At 47.6% G+C, this 23,263-nt stretch overlaps 4 protein-coding genes across 4 annotated transcripts in view; 2 read left to right on the forward strand and 2 right to left on the reverse strand.

Annotated features, from left to right (window-relative positions):
- atp6v1f (ATPase H+ transporting V1 subunit F) overlaps positions 1–1,707 on the reverse strand; it is a 2,124-nt gene extending 417 nt beyond the window's left edge. The window contains exon 1 of the mRNA XM_015963188.3: positions 1,550–1,707. Coding sequence (XP_015818674.1) covers positions 1,550–1,707 — 158 coding nt within the window. The remainder of the gene's footprint in view (positions 1–1,549) is intronic.
- Positions 1,708–1,743: 36 nt separating this feature from the next.
- On the forward strand, positions 1,744–5,595 carry lamtor4 (late endosomal/lysosomal adaptor, MAPK and MTOR activator 4). Its single transcript, XM_015963200.3, has 4 exons — positions 1,744–1,881; positions 2,012–2,095; positions 5,107–5,224; positions 5,419–5,595. The coding sequence occupies exons 1-4, from the start codon at positions 1,879–1,881 to the stop codon at positions 5,514–5,516; spliced, it is 303 nt and encodes a 100-aa protein (XP_015818686.1). The 5' UTR covers positions 1,744–1,878; the 3' UTR covers positions 5,517–5,595.
- A 445-nt stretch (positions 5,596–6,040) lies between these two features.
- LOC107387912 (ADP-ribosylation factor 4) lies at positions 6,041–13,464 on the reverse strand. Its single transcript, XM_015963175.3, has 6 exons — positions 13,222–13,464; positions 10,058–10,138; positions 7,720–7,829; positions 6,820–6,891; positions 6,601–6,726; positions 6,041–6,444 (listed from the first exon to the last, which is right to left on the reverse strand). The coding sequence occupies exons 1-6, from the start codon at positions 13,286–13,288 to the stop codon at positions 6,358–6,360; spliced, it is 543 nt and encodes a 180-aa protein (XP_015818661.1). The 5' UTR covers positions 13,289–13,464; the 3' UTR covers positions 6,041–6,357.
- A 1,363-nt stretch (positions 13,465–14,827) lies between these two features.
- gcc1 (GRIP and coiled-coil domain containing 1) lies at positions 14,828–21,423 on the forward strand. The gene is made up of 4 exons (XM_070553675.1): positions 14,828–15,408; positions 18,840–19,217; positions 19,290–19,919; positions 20,034–21,423. Exons 2-4 carry the CDS (start codon positions 18,870–18,872, stop codon positions 21,291–21,293), a joined length of 2,238 nt encoding a protein of 745 aa, XP_070409776.1. The 5' UTR covers positions 14,828–15,408; positions 18,840–18,869; the 3' UTR covers positions 21,294–21,423.
- The last annotated feature ends 1,840 nt before the right edge of the window (positions 21,424–23,263 follow it).

A 23,263-nucleotide genomic window follows, 5' to 3' on the forward strand; every position in this document is an offset into this window, starting at 1 on the left:
CTAAACCGACCCAATGTCAAAATTACAAAATACAATTTGAAAAAGAACAAAAAAAGACACATTTAAAAAAAGTTATTGGTTGATTACGAGGGTTAGGGTTAACCCCCACCCCGCTCTGTTCTCACCTCTAAAGCCTAACTTATGCATCTGCGTCGGGACGAGACACACAACGCCGTTATCCAGCAGGCTCACGAGGACGGATGGAGTTCAGCTCTCTTTTCTATTCATCTGTCCGTCCAGACGGAGAGCACAAGCTTGTGATTGGGCAGGACGCGGCTGGCGTCTACCGCGCCCGCCGCCATTGCTCAAAGGCATAAAGAGCCGAGGATATCTAGCGGCAGACACGGAGCAGCTTGAAGGATACCTCGAGGAAAACCTCTACAATATGGAGGATATCGGCCTTCGTTGGTCCACTGCGTGTCTGCCGTTGTTGATGGTCCCTTCTCCACGGGCCGGATATCAACGGGACATTAGCTACATGCTAATCCGAAGCTAACAGAGTTTTCCCGGGAGTTTTCAGCGAGAAAAATGCGGTTTAGTGTCTCACAAGTGAAGCAGCGTCAACAAAAAAGAGCTGCGTTGTTTCTGTGGTATCCCTCAGAGATCCACCATTGGCCAGCATGACTACAGCCTCGCTTCAGAGCCGGCCCGGCTGCCCCGGGAGATAGGAGCCGGCAGCCGCCTCCTCTAACCGTTCCTGGGCAGGAGACAGGAGAAGCTGGGCACCTCTCAAGGTTCTTATCCAGCCAAAAGCTCCACTATCAAGTTTAACCCAGCAGTTAATGACGCAGCAGAGTAACAAAGGATCCAACCCCTCAGAGTTGTCATGAGTGTAAACTAGATCTATTAAACCTAGAATGGTTTTCTGAACCAGGTTGTAAACATGTACATTTCGGCTGTCAACATGTACATTTCGGCTGTAAACATGTTTATTCTGCTGTAAACATGTATATGTTGGCTGTAAACATGTTTATTCTGCTGTAAACATGTATATGTTGGCTGTAAACATGTTTATTCTGCTGTAAACATGTATATTCTGCTGTAAACATGTATATGTTGGCTGTAAACATGTTTAATTCTGCTGTAAAAATAGCTTTTTTAACACGGGAGTCAGGGTTAGCTCTCTTCTGCTGCCTGCCCCTAGCGGATGAGGGTGGAACTGCAGCGTTTGCCACTTCCTTGTTGGCTACGCCTACGGGGTAGCGCGCTTTTATCAGAGCGCCTCCTCCTGGACACAAAGGGAGTTACAACTCACGGTTCAGGCTTGGACGGCGGCCTGGACCGAAACCAGCCACACACACACACACACACACACACACACACACACACACACACACACACACACACACACACACTCCGGTCGCCGTTCAAGCTCCGGGTTTCCGTGTCTGATCACGTGACTGGAACGACGGGGTCATTCATTCTCCCACCCCCTGCGGGGAGCAGGTGTCCACAGCGCGAGAGCCAGGACATCTGGACAAGTCTCCAGTCCACCGCAGCTGTAATCAGCTCATTTAACGGGGTCTCGCGTGCGCGCGCTCGGCCTTACTTGAACGTCTCCTCGATCTCCGTGATGCTGGTGTCCTTCTCCACCACCAGAAAGTTCGGCTTCCGGTTCTTGTTCAGCTCACCGATGCCGCCGAGCAGGAAGCCCGTACACGTGTCCTCATCCCCGATAACAGCGATCAGTTTCCCGCGGCCCGCCATCACGACCAGTTCGCTTCGGTTTAAGTAAATGGAACAGATCTGATCCGCTGCGCAAACCCTTGATCACGTGAGTGGATGACGTGTACGTCACCGGTCACATGATAGTCACGCGGACTAAACAGTCGGAAATAAGCTGCAGCGTGTGGAAACAACAAACAGCAGAAAGCCAAGATGGTGAGTGTTAAAGTTTATTTTCCCTTCAACGTCCCTGATGGAAAGAGTGACACGTTCACGGAAGCTGGGACTTCCCAGCATCGCTTTAGCACGTTCGCTTCAGCAGCTCGATCCCGTTTTTGTTCCTCAGACGGCGGCGGCGCTGACGGCGGGTCTGGAGCGGATCCCGGACCAGCTGGGGTACCTGGTTATCAGTGAGGACGGGGTTCTGGCAGTACGTATCCAACATGACACCGGTTTACCGGGATAGCACGGAAAGCTCAAAGTGCCACGTTTCCTGTCCAGAAAGCTAGCATTAGCCCCGTTTAGTTTAGCACAGGTGTGCTGTTGAGCCTTTATTTACCGTAAATGTACAGGTAATGTTATTTCTGTAGCACCTAGCACAGTCATGGGAGCAGAAAGGGCTACACACAGATCAAAATAAAGTCATAACATTATGAAATACCATCAAACAGATGAAAGATGATCACAAGTGAGTTAAAAATAAGAAAATGAAAGATTTACATGTATATAAATGCAGCTTTAAATAAAAGGGTCTTCAGCTGTTGTTTAAAAGTGTCCAGACTGTCAACGCTGCGTACGGATAAAGGAAGATCACTCCAGAGTCGGGGTGCAACAGTCTGGAAGGAGCATCACCTCCACTTTTATATCTGGTCTTTGGAACTTCTAGAAGGTTCTGGTGGGTGGACCTGAGGGCTCGGGTTGGAGCGTAAGGCTTTAACAGGTCAGTAATATAGGGAGGAGCTTGACCATGTAGAGCCCTGAAGGTTCTAGTCAGGACTCTAAATGAACTCTAAAGGTAAAAGTAACCAGTGCAGAGTCACCAGAACAGGAGTGATGTGTGCTCTTCTGTTTGCTCCAGTTAGGAGCCTTGCTGCAGAGTTCTGGACCAGCTGAAGGCGGTCCAGGGCTTTTAGTTAGAACATGTGAAGAGTGTGTTACAGTCATCTAGACGGGAGGAGATCAAGGCGTGGAGAACCATTTCTAGATAAGTCACAAGTAGGGTTGGGCATCGTTTGATTTTGAACGATTCTGATTCCGACTCCTCGTTTCGATTCCGGTTCCTATCGATTCCCGATTCTTTGAAGACATGAAATATTTTACATGAGCCAGCCAACCACAGGTCCTACTTGATGACATCATCTTAACTTCAACATGACTTTTAACTCTATGAACAACATCACCTTCATTTAGACACAAACATGTTTTGGAGACAAAAGAAGACGACTTGCAGCACAACCAGTGTGTTTGTTTCTGACCACAACCAAAGTCTGGAAGCAGCCTCTGGGATGAGAGGCCAAATGTCTCCAACATATCCAGAAACGTCCAGCTGGTTTCAGCTGAAACTCTCAGGATGATCATGTCCAGGAGGACGGAGAACTACACCTCCATGCTGCAGCAGCAGCGTTCAGTCAGAACAGGAAGTGAAACTTAAACGTAGCTGCTGTCAGTAACAAGCTAACAGATTTAAACATTAAAACTCAACAGAAACAGTTCAGAAAGGAAATTAAAATGTTATTTATTATTATTATTATTGTTATTATTTATGGTGGCAGAAGCTGGTGTGGTCCACCACAGAGAAGCTGCTCTAGCATGATGGGCTGCATGGTGGCGCAGTGGTTAGCACTGTTGCCTCGCAGCACGAAGGTCGCAGGTTCAAAACTCGCCTTTCTGCGTGGAGTTGCGTGTTCTCCCCATGCATGCGTGGGTTTCCTCCGGGTACTCCGGTGTCCCCCACACATCACAACATGCCCTATAGGTTATAAATTGTAAGTCGCTTTGGATAAAAGCGTCTGCTAAATGAATAAACACGAACACGATGGTGTTAATGTTCAGCCCTCTGACGCTCACACACACACACACACGAGTGTTGGTGAGCGGCTGCGTCTGACTGCTGACGCTCCGTGTGTGTTGTTATTTCTGCAGTGAGACAAACTCACCTCACACCGTCCAGAGTTTGTTCTTTAAGCTTCTAGTAAATCCACCGTGTTGACGTATTTAACACGTTTCCTCTACGCTGCAGGAGTTAACGTTTATGTCACGGAGTAAAGGTTCGCCAGACGCGTTCTGGGTGGGGGAGAGGGGAGGGGTGGTGCTGCACACAGACAGCTGGTGTGATCACAATTTGCAGACCAAGTTTATTTTTCACGGAGATCAGCCGCGGATTCCTCTTCCGTCGGCATTGTAGGAATCGAAACTAGGAATCAAAACTAGGAATCAAAATGAAAAACTTTTAACGATTCCGGAAAAAACTAACAGTTGGTCCTGTTTCCACTCGGTGCCCAACCCTAGTCGCCTCGAGTTACTCGACTATTCTATTTGATGACGTTTCAAGTGAAACGAGTGTTGCTGCTAAAAGTATGAAAATGAAAAGGATCAATAATAAATATTAAGTGTTCCCGCTTTCCCAGCTGATATTTAGTTAATGAGCTGGTGGTGGTCGGAGGGACTGGGGCGCCCTGCTGCAGCCGCCTCTGTCAGTGCGCCCAAGGGCAGCTGTGGCTACATGGTAGCTCATCACTGCTAGGGTGTGAGTGATTGTGTTGTAAAGCGCCTTGGGGGGTTCCAGGGCTCTAGAAGGCACTTTATCATATACAGGCTCTTTAATAAATATTGCATAGAATAAAATTGTACTTACAAACCTAAACTTAGTTAAAGTCACTTAATAAATTCACAAGTAATCAGAATTTATTCATTTCATTAACATGTTCCGTAGTAAGCTGCTGGAAATGCTAAAACATGTACTTTCTACCAAGTTGTAACTGTGGTATATATGTATTTTATTACGTGCTGGTTAGCAACATAAATCTAGTCTGATTTACATGCTACATCAGCTTGCCATAGCCTGCTGCGGTGGATGGAGCAGACTGGTAGCCACAGCCAGGCGGTAGCTGCAGAAATCCACACACAAACCGGGTGGTGGGGTTTCTCCTGCTTCTACAGTTCAGTCGTTCACCATCACCACGCTTGCTTGTGAGAACGCTACCTGCTAGCTTAGCATTAGTTTCACCCTTGACCCCAAACGTAGGACCTGCCTTTGCTGGTGTCCTCCACAGCAGCCCGACCACGCAGTGCACCAGTACATGTGTTCAGACTGTGGAGCACACATGAACCAGGCTTCGAGTCAGTAAACAGTGACTCAATGATTCGATTCATTTAGTGAATGACTTCTATCAGAACAGATGAATGTGATTCGAGACGGCTGGTGAAGGTGAGTCTGTTCAGTCTGCAGGTGAGCTGGAGAACGACGAACACACCGCCGGTGTCATCATGCAGATGGTTCGAACGGCCTGTCGCTTCAGGTTATCTGGATCATCTGATGCTCCCTTCAAGCGCATGTCAGGTAACAAACATCCATTTATTAGTTACGTTACCATGGTTACCGAGATGGAGACATCAGCTGCTCTAGAGTTCAGTTCACTGCTTCAATTGTGTCTCAGAGCAGCTGATCTCCTGACACGTGGAACCAGCTCATCTTAGACTCCACTGCCTGCCTCTTGGGCCAGGTAACAGGAATAAACACCTGTCTGTCCTCAGTGATCCTGGAGGACTTCGTCTACGCGGTGACGGTGTCTGGACACAAAGTGTTTGTGGTGAAACGACACAACAACCAACACGATCCAATCAGCGTCTAGAGGAGCCGCCATGACCAAGACTGTGTGTGTGTGTGTGTGTGTGTGTGTGTGAGAGAGAAATAAAAGGATGTAAACCTGATGTGTGTGTGTGTGTGTGATTACACCTTAAACCGATTCGTGAGACGCCTTGGGTCGTTCTTTCCCTTCCTTACTGGTCTGATCAGGGTCACAGGGCCAGCGTGGTCTCCAAACCCGGCTCGCCCAGCATCACGGGTCTGAATGAAAGCGTTTGTGTTGCTGCTTGGAAGGAGGAGGCGGTCTCTCTCTGTTCCAGCCCGACTCCGCCTGTCGGGCCTCCTTGGGTCAGGCTGAAGCTTAGGCCGTTACCGAGCTCCACCGTGGGGATCCTTGGACAGGCTGGAGAGGATCCGTCCAGCATGTCCTGGTCCAACTCTGCCACTGGGGCATGTCTGGAAAGGTAAGGTTCCATGTTCTGGTCTGAACTTCAGAACAAGTCCAAACTGGATGTGAGAAGTTCTGTAACCTGAGGCTGATGCCAGTAAACACCTCGTCACAGAAACAGCTGGAGAAAAAACCTTTATTGCATCATTGTTGTGTCTTCACATTAATAAGGACAAGGCCGTCAGGTCCGGCTCTGCGGAATGAGTCATTATATGACCTGTGGTAAGCCCCACCCCCTCTCCCTATGACATGATCTGGAGTTAAAACATGCGAACTGAAAAAAAAAGATCTAGGACACCAGAAGATGAGAAACCAGGTGAGCTCAGAGTCCATGACATCACTTCCTCCTACAGACATAACTTATAAAATAAAAAACCAGCAACAGTCCTGTGAACGCTCCTCTTCCTCAGTTTAAACACGGTGACATCATCCAGCTGCGTTAACGTTTCGACAGCTCATTGGACAGCCAGTCCAGACCCTCGTAGAGACCAGTCCCCTGAGTGGCACAGGTGGCCTGGACGTGCCACTGCAACAAACAAACAAACAGACGGGTCAGAGTGCAAACCTGCTGTGGATCAGATTGTCTTTTCCAAAAGTGAGGTCATGTGACCAAACAGGAGCCTGCCAGGTGTGCTGGGTATGGGTGATGGGTGTAGAGCAGTGACGGGATGACGGTTCTTACGGTTCTGTTGCGCAGGCCATGCAGCCCAAGTTTGTCGGTGAGTTCGCTGACCCCCATGGCGTTGGGTAGGTCCTGCTTGTTAGCAAACACCAGAAGAACTGCATCCTTCAGCTCGTCTTCCTGGATCTGAGAGGACAGTCATGTGACCTGCAATATCTTTGGTAACAGCTGTTAAAAGGCACGCCCTCGGTGGGCTGCTCCGCTCATCCCATGACTCACCATCTTGGAGAGCTCCTCAGCCGACTCGGCAACTCTCTCTCTGTCGTTACTGTCCACCACGAAGATCAGGCCCTGTGGGACACCAATCCCATCAGTTACTGAGTCTAGATCAGGACCGCGTATCCGCTCGACTGATGGTCCCATTAGCTGGCTGTGATGGTTGCTGGGGAAGCACTAAAGTTTGTTCAGTAATATTGATAATCCATATTTTAAGGAATATTAACTTTTTATTAAACACCTTTATATTCTATTGGTAATTTATTAAAAGCGATCACCTACAAAACGTTACAACACACAAAAGAGATGCTTCTTCTGGCCACTGAAAGACTACACAGCGCATCTGCTCCAATCATGATGGACCGAATAAAACTCATTAATGCTACCGTGGGCGCTTTATGACATCACTCACTGCCAAAGCAGCCGTGACACGCCAACATCCTGAAAGGGCTGGGACGTCCCATCTCCTGGTCAAGACCCCCCCCCCCCCCCCCCCCCTCAGAACTTACCCTGAAGTTCTGGCAGTGGAAATACACACATCGTTGTTCTAAAATTCAGAGATACTCCGTTTGGGATTTTCATTATTTGTCAGTTAAAATCATCAACAGAAATAAACATTAAATAGATCAGGCTGTGTGGACGGGTGAACGCCTCGCTGCACGACACTCGGCTGTAAGCGGCTGATTGGGCGGTTGGAGCACCAAAAGTTCCCGAGCGCAGCCACCGCTGCTCACAGGGACGGGTCAGGCAGAGATGAGCTTCACCAGCGTGTGGTGACTAACATGCAGTCCCACCTTATAATGGAGACTGAAATAGACCAACTTTGGCGTGATATTGTAATTTTATGACCAGCACCTGTAGGACCTGTGACACCAAAGGTTTTCACCTGTCCAGGTAACATACCTGTGTGTTCTGGAAGTAGTGTCTCCACAGAGGTCTGATCTTGTCTTGACCACCAACATCCCACACCGTAAAGCAGATGTTCTTATATTCTACAGTCTCCACGTTAAAACCTGAAAACACACACACACACACACACGACGGTGTGAACACCTGAGCACGTAAAGATGATGGATGCTCTTCAGATCATGAGAAGTTTGTATTAGCTCAGGCTAGCCGTTAGCTCAGGCTAAGTCTGTGGGACACTGAAGCACACCAGGGCGCTGCTGTAAAGGGTGGAAGCTAATATGAGGATGCTAACAGGAAGTAAGGTGAGAAAGAGAAACATAAGTAGTAATGCTTCAATCTGATCACATGATGAGAAATCTTGCCTGATCACATGTTTTCACATAAATTAGCTGGAAAAGCGTAGCTAGTAAAAATAGTGAGCCTCTGGTTTGAGCTGTGACCTTCAAAAAGAGAATCTAACAAATTACTATAAACTACTATAAACTGCTATAAACTACTATAAACTACCAAATTACTATAAACTGCTATAAACTACTAAACTACTATAAACTACCAAATTACTATAAACTACTATAAACTACTAAACTACTATAAACTACTAAACTACTATAAACTGCTATAAACTACTATAAACTACCAAATTACTATAAACTACTATAAACTGCTATAAACTACTAAACTACTATAAACTACCAAATTACTATAAACTACTATAAACTGCTATAAACTACTAAACTACTATAAACTACCAAATTACTATAAACTACTATAAACTGCTATAAACTACTAAACTACTATAAACTGCTATAAACTACTAAACTACCAAATTACTATAAACTACTAAACTACTATAAACTGCTGTAAACTACTAAACTACTATAAACTACCAAATTACTATAAACTACTAAACCATTACCATACCATACCATTTTATTTATAAAGCGCATTCAACATGGCATTACAACCAGACAAGGCGCTGTAAAAACTACTATAAACTGCTATAAACTACTATAAACTGCTATAAACTACTAAACTGCTATAAACTACCAAATTACTATAAACACTAAACTACTATAAACTACCAAACTACTATAAACTACCAAATTACTATAAACTACTAAAATACTATAAACTACCAAATCACTATAAACTACTATAAACTGCTATAAACTACTAAACTACTATAAACTGCTATAAACTACTAAACTACTATAAACTACCAAATTACTATAAACTACTAAACCACTATAAACTGCTATAAACTACTATAAACTGCTATAAACTACTATAAACGGCTATAAACTACTATAAACTACTATAAACTACTATAAACTGCTATAAACTACTAAACTACTATAAACTACTAAACTACTATAAACTGCTATAAACTACTAAACTACTATAAACTGCTATAAACTAAACTACTATAAACTACTAAACTACTATAAACTGCTATAAACTACCGAACTACTATAAACTACTAAACTACTATAAACTACTATAAACTGCTATAAACTACTAAACTACTATAAACTGCTATAAACTACTAAACTACTATAAACTACCAAATTACTATAAACTACTAAACTACTATACACTGCTATAAACTACTAAACTACTATAAACTACCAAATTACTATAAACTACTAAACTACTATAAACTACTAAACTACTATAAACTACAAGCTTTTTGACAAATATGCCAATAAAATAGAGAAATTGCAGACAGACTTCAGAATGTTGTGGTTTGTCGGTTTCCTGCAGCACCTGAGCCACACGCGTGGTGTTTGCAGGTGTTGTGCAGAGAAAAGTGAGCCTGTCGGCCACGGCACCGCACGCCTGCCCTGTCCCGGGAATGCACCTTGCTCAGTACAGCTGCATAGTGGACGTTAATTTGAAATATATTATTAACACGATTGTTTTAATCAGTTTTCAGCAGTAAAATATGGTCGATTGCAGACCTTGTTGGGGACCATTTCCTTGAAGTACCTTTAATGGATCTTTGTGGCTGTGAGACAGCTTTTGTTCATGTTTGGCTCTGTTCTTCTACTACTCTGTTCTGAGTTAGATATTAGATTAAATGTCTGATTCTGACAACCTTATACACCTGATTGGCAATCGAAGCTTTTCAACGAGGTCCATCATGTGTGCATACATAGAGACGTGTTGCAAACCCGATGCTGTAAGCCTTATTAGTAGGTATAAAATAGAAATAGCTCGTACAAACGGACCGGCAGACGGCTCTGACAATCACTGATAGTTGTGTCCAGTCACCCAACCTGAATGTGGGAGGGGCCGACAGGTCTGACCCGACAGGAGTGGCGGCCCTTACCGATGGTTGGGATGGTGGTAACGATCTCTCCCAGCTTCAGCTTGTACAAGATGGTTGTTTTTCCAGCTGCGTCCAGACCAACTGAAACCAACAGAGCAGAAAACCAAACGTTACAGTTGTATGTAAGAAATAAGCCACTGCTGAACAGCTGACTTCATCATAAACAGATCACACCGTCAGACACCAGATCAACCACCCAACCACACGCAGACATTCTCAGGCATCCACTCGTGGTACCCGTCAAGATGTTTCGCCTCTCATCCCCCGGTTCATGGAACAGAATAAAGTTTAGCGAGAGCTTCTACAGGCTACAGCAGCTAGATTATAATTTCTCTCTCACTGTTCCGAGCTTGAAAGGTGACAGATTTCCACGTCTGGACACAACGATCACCACCTAACACACATCCAAAGCTGGACTCTTGCAGACAGGATGCGTGGTTTCACAGTGGTGCTTGGTCCCCGGTGCAGAAGTATTTAGTCCGATTTTCCATGTTTCAGAGCTGAAACCAGACCAGCTTCAGGGGGAGGAGAAACGCCTGACGACACGAGTGGTTCTCATTCAGGCGTTCTCTGAGTAAAACTCTAAATTTGCTGCTGATACAGGAAAATGCATGAATGCAGCCAAAATGGGCTAGCCTAACTGCTAGCCTGCCACGGAGCACATCTGTTCTCCAGCATGACCACACTGAAGTCAGCTTCAGATTGGATAAACGGCTGAAGGGCAGTGACAGCCAATCTTCCTCCACTCCGACCATCTTTAATCTGCTTAAGCTCAAAAACTACAACACCCACACTCTTCAGACCCGCCTAGATTATTCTAGGCTAATAGCAGATCTCGTCCAAGTTTGAACTGCATCTGCAGCTGTTTAAGTGTGGTCCAGATGCAGAAAACATGCTAAAATCTGGCTTGTTGAAGTGTCACAATCACAAACTACGTTTTACGTAATCTGTTAGAATAATCTAGGCGGGTCTGAAGAGTGTGGGTGTTGTAGTGTTTCAGCTTAAGCAGATTAAAGATGGTCGGAGTGGAGGAAGATTGGCTGTAACCGCCCTTTAGCCGTTTATCCAATCTGAAGCTGACTTCAGCCTCGGTCCAGCATGTGTTACCATGGTGAATGGGAGGGGCTTCAGGCTAGATGAACTTAGGGAAGGTAAACCAGCATTTTTAAAGAGAACAACTTATTTAATGTATTTATAAATGTGATTTAGTCTGATAAACCGTGGAGTAACGGGATCTCGGTTACATTTAAGGAGTCCTTCCAGATGGAGTCAGTCTTATTAGGAAAGAGTGCAGCCTCTCAGCTGTCATTCAGTCTGGTTACCATGACAACACATGTGCGATGGAGAGCAGAGGAGGTTCTGGTAGATGTAAAATAAAACATGGACCGGAATCGGATTTGTGCGGTTTATCTGGGATTCCAGATCCCAGCATGGGTCCAGACGGACCTGCCGCCAGCGCGCTCACGCGTTTCCTCCAGAGGAGCTCTGACAGGTCCTTCACTATAATAACAGGTCATGAGAAAGGCCACGAGGCGCTCCACAAGGACAATAATTATAATACATAAATTCATTAAAACTGCTTAAAAAACAACAACATGGCCAGAGAACAAGCCAGCCGCGCTACGATGTCAGATGGTCACTGGCGCTGTTTGTAGGTTCAGCAGCAGTCATGTGACGGCTGATTTTCCACCTCATTACTATTTAATGGGTGAAATAATGAGTGGATGACGGAGACCCTCGGTTCCCCGTTCTACCACTAGGTGCTGCTTGTGCACATGGTCGGAGGTTTTCTGATGTCTAGGAGCTTTTCCACGCACGCACATCCAAAATGGTGCGTATGCTAGCCCTCACACACAGATGTGTGCGTAACGCCTGACGCATTCAATCAGGAAGTGGGCCATTTACAGCTTTTATACATGAAACCTGCATTTCTGCCTCCTCCCAGGCCTAACCTTGAGAGAGAGGTCCAGAGTCTGGGGGCCACAGCAGCAGATGATCTGTCACCTTTGACCTTTAGCCTGGTGCTGCACAACCAGTAGGCTTTGATCACTGGACCTCAGGGACCTGCTGGGGGTGTAGGAACTAAGAAGATCACCAATGTAAGATGGTGCTTGTCCATGTAAGGCCCTATAGACCAGAACCCTGAAGCTGACTGGCAGCCAGTGAAGCTGGAGGAGAAGCGGGGTGATGTGGGTGTGTTTGGAGGACTTGGTCAGAAGCCGAGCACAGGCGTTCTGAACCACCTGTAGACGGTTCAGGGAGGTTCTGCTCAGACACGTGAAAAGAGAGTTACAGTAGTCTAAGCGTGAGGAGATGAAGGTGTGGAGAACCGTCTCAAGTTCAGAGCGGGACAGAATGGGACTCAGCTTAGCAACGTTCCTGAGATGGAAGAAGGAAGAGCCAACAAGAGAACTGACATGAGAATCCAGGGTGAGAGCTGGGTCAAAGGTCACACCAAGATTCCTGACAGAGGGTTTGGTGTGAGAAGCAAGCTGACCAAGAGAGTCTCTGACTTTGGGAACCAGCTTGTCTGGGGCACAGATGAGGATCTCAGTCTTATCTTCATTCAGCTGAAGAAAGCTCCCACCATCCAGGTTCTGATAGAGTCTAAGCAGGTGTGTAACAGCTGCAGCTTAGACATCTCATGGGGCTTAAAGGAGATGTACAGCTGGATGGGTCCGAAGGTGAACTGACTGATGTGATGAAATAACAGCGATGGTGGTCTTTAGAGATGTTTATAAACTGAGGAGGTAAGCGGACTAACCGTCACTAGTGACGTCATTAGATCATCTTAGCTAATGAATGACCAGAGGCCAGAGGTTCAGGTGCTTCGTGCTTTATAGTTTCCGGTCTCCACCACCAGTGACCTGAACGCGGTTCTAGTCACATATGACTAGAGGTCCAGATCCAGATCCCACCGAACCGGACCCAAATGGCAGGTTAACTCACGAGAGAACCTCCTGTTAGCTCCGCTCGTTAGCAGCTACTTGCTACACCCAGTCAGAACCTTTTTACAAGGTTCTTGAGCCAAACGGGACTTTAAACGGACAAAAGAACCAACTCGGTCTGGTCCAAAGCAGCAGTAGGTTACAGAAAAAGTTCTGAGCCGGTGGTCGGAACCGAACCGGTCATTCCGTAGCTAGCATGCTAACAGCTGCGCTCACCCATCAGAATCCTCATCTGTTTCTTCCCGAACAGCTTGGAGAATAAAGACGAGATGGTCAGACCCATTTTATCCCGGTTCCGGTCCCGGTTCAGCGGGAGATGACAATCTGACGGCGGAGGCTGAGAGCCGATCGGTCCGGAGGAACTCCTGTCAGAACCGGAGAGCAGACACCGGATCAGAGAACACTGCACCGCTCCTCCCCGGTGCCACGTCCAGGCCAACGCGGAATGAATGACGTCACGGATTTGAATCTAACTTTATTAACACACGGAGAACAGAGACAATGTGATGCGTTTGGATTTCACCGGAAATCTCACGAGTCAGCTTTCAGCACATGAAAATAAATGACAAAATAAAGACTTTAAAAGACATTTTTATTTGATATTTGACAGTTTAAACATTTTTTTTGTGTTATCTGTTAAAATTTAACCTGAAAAGGTAATTCTGCTTAAGTTAGTTTTGCATTTTATGTTTTTGGCCTTTAAAAAAGGTAAATAAAAACACAAATGACAAATAACGCTTTACAATATGGGTCCCTTTATTAATGTTAGTGCATTATTAAGCATTATTAACAAAGGGTCCCTTTATTAACCACCCAATATTGTTAACTATTGAATGTCTTTAAAGTTAAGGACAAAGGGCCTAGGGGTCTGCTTAGTAATGCATTACTTAACATAAATATTAAGCAGCTGTTAATACTTTATTAATGCTTAATAATGCACTATGTAGCCATTAATCTGCTCAGTGGCCTCTAATGACCGTCTGCCCTGACAGGAAGATGAAGGTTCAAATCAACATCGGCGGGCCATACCAAAAACGTTTAAAAATGGGACCCAACGCCTCCCCGTTTGACACTTAGCATTAAGAGGCTGGACTGGGGGGTCAAACCACCAAATCGTTCCCGAGCTCGACCACTGCTGAAGCTCACTGGCACCACTCCCCATGGGGGTGGGTCACATGTGGACATTTAATTGTGTGATGATGACTACTGAGACTTTAGCTTGAATAAAGAGACTTTTAGTGTAAAGTGTTACTCATTTAAAAAAAATACTCATTTTTAAAAGATCTTTTTAAATAATTATTAATATACAGATCGCAAATAAAAGTCCATCATTAAGCAATAAGCGGCATGGTTTACAGCTAGTTCACGTTGCCTCGTAGCTAGGGGGTTTGAATCCCACCAGCTGCCTTCTGTTAGTGCTGTCCCAACCATGAATGGGTTTCCTCCAGGTACTTGCTGTTGGATTGTGAGGAGACTCTGATTGTCCCTGTGTATGAGCCCGTGTGTGTCCTTTTTGGCTCTGTGTGTCCCAGTGAGACTGGAGACCACCTGTCCAGGCCTGTCACGTACGTGCACACCACGACGACACAGTGTGCACTAAGCATGACAGTCTTCTTGACTACTTTTGGAGATAAATCCATATTCCCAAGTCCATTCCGGATTAAATGTTGTCTTTCATTTGGACATTTTGCAGTCTGCTGGCTACTCGGGTCTACGCAGTGTAAACCACATCAATGTGGCCAATTTGATTAGGTACTTCAACGCAACGGTGCTTGTGAGTAAGTCATGATTGTTATTTGACTCTGATTTTATAATCAGAAAACCGCCTTATAGACTGCATAACTGCATTTAGACTTTAAACCTATTTAATGTAACACTTATTAGGTGTATTTAATTTTTAATATAAGACCATATGAAACAACAACATTATGGCAGAAGGAGGGAAAATGGGCGTCCATCCCGAAGGTGCTCCTGAAAATCCTGAAAAAAAGCTGGAGATGTGGCCACCCTGCCACCCAGAGCCTGATGGAGATACCAGTTCCCTCAGACCTAGATGAACACAATAGTAAGTCAAGTCAAGTATTCTTTATTCCGGACTCTCAGTCCCATTAACAGAGATGGAGAAGACAAATAAAACATTGCACATATAAGATCAAATGAAATTAGCACAACATGACTCTAAAGCACCAAAGACAAAATAATCATTAAAACAGAATATAAGACAAACACGTTTGAGTCAACGAGCCATTTTAAGAGACAAACTTTGAAATATGAAATGAAAACAAGCAGCACTTTTAATTATATTTCATCCCAGTTCCCCTGAACGCTGCATGAAGTTCCCGCCTACATCAGCTTGTCTGTTTCCGGGTTGGAAGAACATGGCGGCTGTTGACAGAAGGATCTGTAAGTTTGTCTTAAATGACAGGATTCATGTTCGTACTTTAGTCAGTGGTTGGTTTAAAATCTTCAGTCTCGTGACTTTTGCTAGATGAGTTTGTGATTCCAGCGTGTTGATAGCTGCTATTTCTGTACAAAAGCTGGCTTCTACGACAAACCGGATCTAACCGGCTGCTGATGGTAACGTTCAATGCTTAAGCAGGAAGCAAGGCTGTTTTAAGCGCGGCTAGATCAACATGGTAACACAAGCAGGTTATGAGCCAAGAGTCTGGGCTGTCGGGTATATGCAGGTCGGTTAAGGTGATGTTTACCTGTCGTAAGGTCCTTCCCTGCACTGGTTGTGCAGCACCAGGCTAAAGGTCAAAGGTGACAGATCATCTGCTGCTGTGGCCCCCAGACTCTGGACCTCTCTCCCCCTGAGCCTGAGACCAGTGGACTCAGTGGTCTCCTTTAAAAAGCAGCTGAAGACTCACTTGTTCAAGCTGGCTTTTGTATGACCTTCTTCACCTCTCTCTCTTTATTCTGCTCTCCCCACCTATTCCACCTTCCTCAGGATCCACTGGTTTCCCTCTTTCCTGTTCACTCTCTCTCTTTCTTTACATTTTAATCACTATTATCTATTTTTGCTCATTTTAAATATATTTTTAATCATTTTCTAAATTCTTTTATATTTTTACATTTTTAGTTTTTATGAAGCGCCTCGTGATTTTTATCTTCAATTCAATTCAAGTCAACTTTATTTATAAAGCGCCAAATCACGACAAGAGTCGTCTCAAGGCACTTCACATAATAAACATTCCAATTCAGGTCATTAAGCCAATCAGAAATAATGTTTCCTATATAAGGAACCCAGCAGGTTGCATCGAGTCACTGACTAGTGTCAGAGTCTTTACAGCAATCCTCATACTAAGCAAGCATGCAGCGACAGTGGAGAGGAAAACTTCCTTTTAACAGGAAGAAACCTCCAGAGAATCCTGGCTCAGTATAAATAGCCATCACACACACACACACACACACACACACACACACACACACCCACCCACACACACACACACACACACACACACACACACACACACACACACACAATAATGTGTCTATAGTTCTATTGTGATGTCTTAGTAAATATTCTATTTGGTGAGATCAACTTTATTGTATTTATTGTATTTATCCTAGTGGATCTTGAGAGGCGCTATAGAAATGATCTCTTCTTCTTATTTATTATTATTATTATTTATTATTATTATTCCTGTAGGAGATTCTCCAGAACAGGAAGTAGTGTTGTGACCAGAGTAAAACTCACGCCTAGCCAGATTAACGGATTAACTCTGGCTCAAACAAGTCAAAGCAAGGTGTTAAAATGCTGCTTTGACCTTTGACCCGTGCTGACAGCAGTGTTCAATCCAGACTGTTCAGTGGAAACTAAACCCATCTTACCAAACTGCTATGTCTGCTCTACCAGGTGACCTTTTAGCCAGGATGCTCTATGATCGGTGGTCAACACATGCTTAACAACATAAGCCATTTAAATGCAGCGCAGACCCTCCAGCTGGATGCCATGACCACTCTGCCAAACACGTATAATCATTACGATACGTCTTTAGTACGGCTGGAACAGGCAGGTGAGCTGTTCAGAGTCCTTCATAGACGTGTGTGTGTTTGCTAGAGAGGTAATAATGTTTGACCTGATGAAGTTTAAAGCTGTGGACTATCGCAAGACCAAGCAGCAAACTCCGCCCACCGAAAGTCAAGCTAACGTCCCCGCGGCACCAGGAGCGACTCCCGTGTTAGGGTTTCCAGCAGACACAAACACGTTTACAGCCTGGATCAACAAACATTTTGGGTTTAATACAGTCCTGACAGCTCTTGAGGAGGCGACATTCTTTGTAATTCTTTCATTTAGGTGTAATTAAAGTTGAAATGATGAATAATTACATTTCATTGACAGATAGCATGAGGGTCAGAGCTAGCGGCTTGCTACGGGAAAGGCCTCAGCCTTGGGCCTCGCGTTAAGTGTTCGGCCATTTTAAACGTTAAAGTCCCTTTAGTTGTCACACACACCGGTGTTGTTTATTCTCCACATCTGACCCATCCCTGGGCTGCAGACACGGCTGGGCTCGAGAACCATTTGGACTTGTGTTCTCTGTGTGTTTGGATGTCAGTCGTGCGTGGTCGTGCGTGGTGTTATGTGCTTCTATATCTTACATGAAACTCTTATGTGATGGACTCCATCCCAGGTGGCCACACGTCAGGGATAACCAGTCTGGACTACTTCAACAGAGCGTCTGCATGCTTGTGCAAAAGGGCTGGAAGTTGGGGCCTGCAGCTAATGGCTAAAGCATCCACGTTAACAATGGTGTCTGCAGCAGAATAAAGTATGCATTGAAAACTAGACGTCAGTAGTATTTACCTGAGGACCATCCTTGCTGGCTTTAAGCTGTGCCTCAGTCTCAGACACCAGGGCCCTGCCCTGTATTTTATCATATGAGTGAAAGTTAGAACAGAGTCCTGATTTATGAAAGCTGCGGTGGTCACTCGTCCTCGAACCGACTGATGGAGAATCTAGTGACGGAGAAACCGAAGCTTTCCATACCGCGGTTTGACACGGTGAATCATTTGAACCGGGGCTGGGCACAGTGGGCAATGAATCGAACGTTTATTGTTATCAAAATGTCTGACTCCTATCTACTGCGCCGCCATGCAGCCCATGGTGCGGGGGGACGGGTTCTGACTGGGGGCTGTGCTTCTGCACCAAACTACAGGTCAGACTACCCACCCCTGTTGGAGACCTTGGAGGGGGTGCTGGAGAGCGCTCCCTCCGGTGACTCCCTCGTTCTGCTGGGGGACTTTAACGCTCCCGTGGGCAACGACAGTGAGACCTGGAGAGGTGTGGTTGGGAGGACCCCCCCCCCCCATCTGAATTCAAGCGTATTTTGTTATTGGACTTTTATGCCAGTCGATCGATAGGCGGATCGGTGCTGCGTCTGCAGTGATGCGGGCGTTGTACCGGTCTGTCGTGGTGAAGAGAGAGCTGAGTCAGAAGGCGAAGCTCTCGATTTACCGGTCGATCTACGTTCCTACCCTCACCTATGGTTATGAGCTCTGGGTAGTGACCGAAAGAACGAGATCACGGATACGAGCGGCTGACATGAGTTTTCTCAGAGTGGCTGGGCTCTCCCTTAGAGAGAGGGTGAGAATCTCCGTCATCCGGGAGGGGCTCAGAGTAGACCCGCTGCTCCTCCACATCGAGAGGAGCCAGCTGAGGTGCCTCGGGCATCTGGTCAGGATGCCTCCTGGACGCCTCCCTGGTGAGGTGTTCCAGGCACGCCTACTGGGCAGAAGACCCAGAGCACACTGGAGGGATTATTATTTATTATTCTGGGTTAATCTGGATCTTCCATTTAGAGATCTAACCAAGACCCTCTCCTGTTTGATAGAGGAACCAGTGTGATGTGGCCCAAGCAGACATGGAGAAGTTTGGGATGAGTTTTGGAGGCGGTCCCAGCAGAAAGGAGCTGCTGGAGGTCACTGAGTCCCAGAAAAAGCAGCTGGTCCAGTACCAGACCCGCTTTAAGGATGTGGTCCGGGCCTACAAGAGTCTCCTGAAAGAGAAGGAGGCTCTGGAGGCCAGTCTGAAGGTCCTGACTGTGACCCAGGATGTGGACCTGAACGCCACTGGGGGCCCAGACCTGCTGGAGGACGGCTGCTCGCAGCACAGTGAGGACAGCGTAGAGACGGCAGCATCTGTGGATGCAGCCAGCGACACCGCTCATGAGGAGGAGCTGTCAGAGCCGGGCCAGAAGTCCAGCTCCTCTGTAAGACCACAGCACCACAGCCCTGCTACAGAGACGGGAGCAGTACTTTAACATCCTCGTTTTGTTTTTCAGGAGGTGGACGCCGAGGAGGCGGAGCAGCCGCAGGCTCCACCCACCTCCAATGTGGAAGCCGATCGGCGTGTCGCCCAGCTGAAGAGCCAACTGAGCACGCTCACCGCCTCCCTGGCTACAGTGACCCAGGAGAAATCTCGGATGGAGGCGAGTTTCCAGGCGGACAAGCGCCAGCTGAAGCAGGAGGTGGAGGAGCTGCAGGAGCAGCTGGTCGTCATGGCCAAACAGCAAGAGTCAGAGCTGCAGTCCCTACAGCAGCAGCTGGCGGAGGGCCGCGCTCGCATCATCACGCAGCAGCACGAGAGGGAGCAGGAGCAGGGAGACCACGCCCAGCAGCTCAGGGAGCTGCAGAGACTCCTGCAGCAGGAGCGAGACCTCCGGCAGGATGCCGAGCTGCGCCTGCAGGATGCCAAAGCCGAGCTCCTCGCCTCCCTGCAGGCTGCAGACCGAGGGGCGGAGTCAGAGGTTCAACTGAGTCAGGTGAGGGAGGAGAGGAACCAGCTGCGGAGGAGGCTGAAGGCTGTGGAGGAGGAACAGAAGAAACCAGATCCCCTAGTGGAGGAGCTGCAGCAAGAACTACAGGAGCTGAAGAACTCCTTCCAGCAGCAGATCCACATGGAGACCAAGAAGGTGAGTCCAGGTTCTGACTCCCACAGCAGACTGGTTAGGGGTCCGGGAGGAGGCACAACGGTCGTTTCTGTGTTTGATTTCAAATAAAAACCGTCTCGTGTGTTTTCTCTGCAGGGATCTGAGGCTGAGGAGCGTGCTCGTGAGCGTGCACAGGCTACAGAACTACGGGTGGCCAGTTTGGAGCAGCGGATCTCAGAACTGTCAGAGCTCCTGGGGTCCTGCGAGAAGGCGAGGCAGCGAGACCAGCAGGTGGCTCAGAGGCTGCGGGACCGGATCCTGCAGCTGGACACAGAAAACAAAACTCTGGCCATCGCCGCCTCCAGCAGGTCCGGCTGCGACTTGAGTCTGGACGAGTCACAGCTGGACGTCTCAGTGCTGAAGGAAAAGATGCAGATGGTGAAAAGGCTGCTGGTGCTGGCAACTCAGAAGAACCCGGACCAGAACATCCAGGATTTGGCCGACTCGGAGCCGGGCTCGGAGAAAGGCCCGGCGCTGGTCTACCAGCAGGAGCTGCAGCAGCTCAGGGAGGAGTTTGAGCGCTACAAGCTGCGTGCACAGGTGGTGCTGAAGAACAAGAACGCCAAGGATGGCTGCCAGGCCAAGGAGCTGGAGGAGGTCCGGGACCAGCTGGCTGAGCTTCGGGAGAAGTACATCAATCTGCGGATCCAGAGTGATGAGGCCGAGGCACAGCACCGCCAGCAGATGGAGGAGCGGCAGCAGCAGATGGTGGCGCAGCAGCACGCCCACAGACAGGAGCTGGAGCGGGTGGAGGCGCAGCACCGTGACGAGCTGCTGCGGCTGGAGGCAGAACTTCACAAACAACGGGAGAGGACCATGGCTCTGCTGGATGAGAAGGACCAGGAGCTGGAGAGGCTCCGCAGCACCGTGATGAGCTGCAGCCGCAACATCAGCGATGTAACGGACGGTGGACAGGAAGTTGGCTCTGACAGCGAGGATGACAACATCAGCCAAGCACTGCGACAGGCCACACCCACTGAGTCTACGCTGCTGCTGTATGCCGACCAGCTCGCCCGAAAGGAAGTCGAGGCGAGCTGGCTGCGGCGGCAGAAACACCGGCTGGAGGAGGACCTGCACCAGCTGCAGGCCAAGCTCATCGCTAACGCTGAGCGGCACGATGAGGAGATGGTGGAGCTGCGTGGACAGCTGGACAAGCTGCTCCGGGACCACAGCCGAGAGGGCGCCAACCTGGAGTACCTGAAGAACGTCATCTACAAGTTTCTGACACTACAGGACGCCAGTGGGCGGCTGCAGACACTCGGCGCCATCGTCACCATCCTGCACTTCAGCCCGCAGGAGAAACAGGATGTGATGCGGCTGCAGGGGCCAGCCTGGTGGGGCCCCGCACGCAGGTGAAGCACCTGAGGAAGTGACCATCGGATGTAAACGCAGTGATGCTGTTGAGTTTCTGGGACTTGCTGTGATCAGTAATCTGACCCGTGGGATATTTTTTATTCTTACAGTAAATAAAATATTTTGTGCGGTTTGTGCTTCGTCACATTTCTGAAATGAGACCGTCAGCCCAGGGCGGTGCCTTCGCTGGCGAACCCCCACCACCGCCTAAGCACTCCCCGAGGAGCGCCCAGGCCGAGGCGACCAGCACCCCCGAGGCAGAGGGCCCCACAGAGGAAACACTGGCATGAACACATAAGCAGCATAAAAAATAAGAGCTAGTATGGATAGAAGAACTAAAGTAAGACATGAATGTCTAATAAAACAGGAAATGCAGCTAAAACAGATATCAGGTAAAAGCTACGCTAAAAACGAGCGTTCCCTACGACTCCGGTCCTCTGGCAGCCTGTTCCAGAGACGAGGGCCAGGACGCCTCGCCGTGGGTGTGTCCTGACTTTAGGGATGACGAGGAGACGGCTGCAAGAGGTCGCGAGGGTTCGTAAGGCAACAGCAGTTCTGAGAGATAAACCATTGAGACACTTTATCCTGAAACATCCGGCGAGCCAATGCCGCGCTTCTGAAACTGGTGTAATGTGCTCCCGCCTCCTGGTCTCCATCAGGACATGAGCTGCTGCCTTTGTAAAAGTCTGGGATGCTCTTTTGGGAAGATCGGAAAGCAGGGCACTACAGTAGTCCACTCTACTGGTGGCAGAAGCGTGCATCAGCATCTCCGCACTGGCCCGAGAGGATGGGGCGGACTCTGGCGATGTTCTTTAGATCAGGGGTTCCCTACAAGACTGCTGAGGGTGTGAGGTTAGCAAGATTTTATTTGTAAAACTTACATTTATAAGATCCTAAAACTGCACCCTACAGTATAATCAAAGCTCCATGTAAAAGGTATACCTCTGTACATCTGAAAAGAAGGTAAATGATCACATTTGATGCGTGTAGAGTTGGGGTTGGGGGTCCGTGCTGGTCCTGGACACGGGAAGGAGGCCCTCTGAGAAAAAGCCCTGCTTTAGATGGTAAAAACCTAATTTAGGGATGTTTTTATGTGTGGGATAAAAGTCGAAAGTCACACCCAGGTTCTTCACTTGCTCAGAAGGGGTAAAACACAGTGATTGTATTTTTGGTAAAAGTTTCTCGCTGGGCCTCAGGACCGATGACTACAGCTGCAGTTTTGCTCTGGTTGAGCTGGAGAAAGCTTTCTGACATCCAGGATTTGATGTCCATTGGCTGTGTGTCATCAGGAGACACAGAGATGTACAAATGACCCGCACTTGTATAACGCCTCTCACAGTAAGGACTCCACAGCGCTTTACAGTGTATCATTCATCCATTCACCCTTATGGTGATGAGCTACGATGTAGCCACAGCTGCCCTGGGGCACACTGACAGAGGCACCACCGGCCCCTTCGACCACCACCAGCAGGCAAGGTGGGTTAAGTGTCTTGCCCAAGGACACAACAGCAGAATTCTGTCCAGAGCCAGGATCGAACTTGCAACCTTCTGATTACTGGACAACCCGCTCAACCTGTTGAGCTACTGCTGCCCACAACTGTGTCTCATCAGCGTAGCTGTGGAAATCCACCCCGTGTCTCCTGATGACCCTGCCAAGAGGGAGCATATAAAGGTAAAAAAAAGCACTGGGCCCAAAATTGAACCCTGGGGCACACCACATGTAATCCCATGATCCCCAGAGGAACAGGTATCCAAACTCACCATAAGAGTCCTGTGAGGTAGGATGTGAACCATCGGTGGACTGCACCAGAGGCCGATCCGTTTTAAACAAGTTACAAGAGCAGTGTGGTCTACTGTATCAAAGGCAGCCCAGGGATCCAGTAGAACCGACGCCGTTACCCTTCAGGCATCATCATTTACTCTAAAATCATTTAAAATCGTCTCCGTGCTGTGGTTCACCCTAAAACCACACG

This window comes from Nothobranchius furzeri, chromosome 1, assembly GCF_043380555.1.
Source record: "Nothobranchius furzeri strain GRZ-AD chromosome 1, NfurGRZ-RIMD1, whole genome shotgun sequence".
Classification (NCBI taxonomy): domain Eukaryota; kingdom Metazoa; phylum Chordata; class Actinopteri; order Cyprinodontiformes; family Nothobranchiidae; genus Nothobranchius; species Nothobranchius furzeri.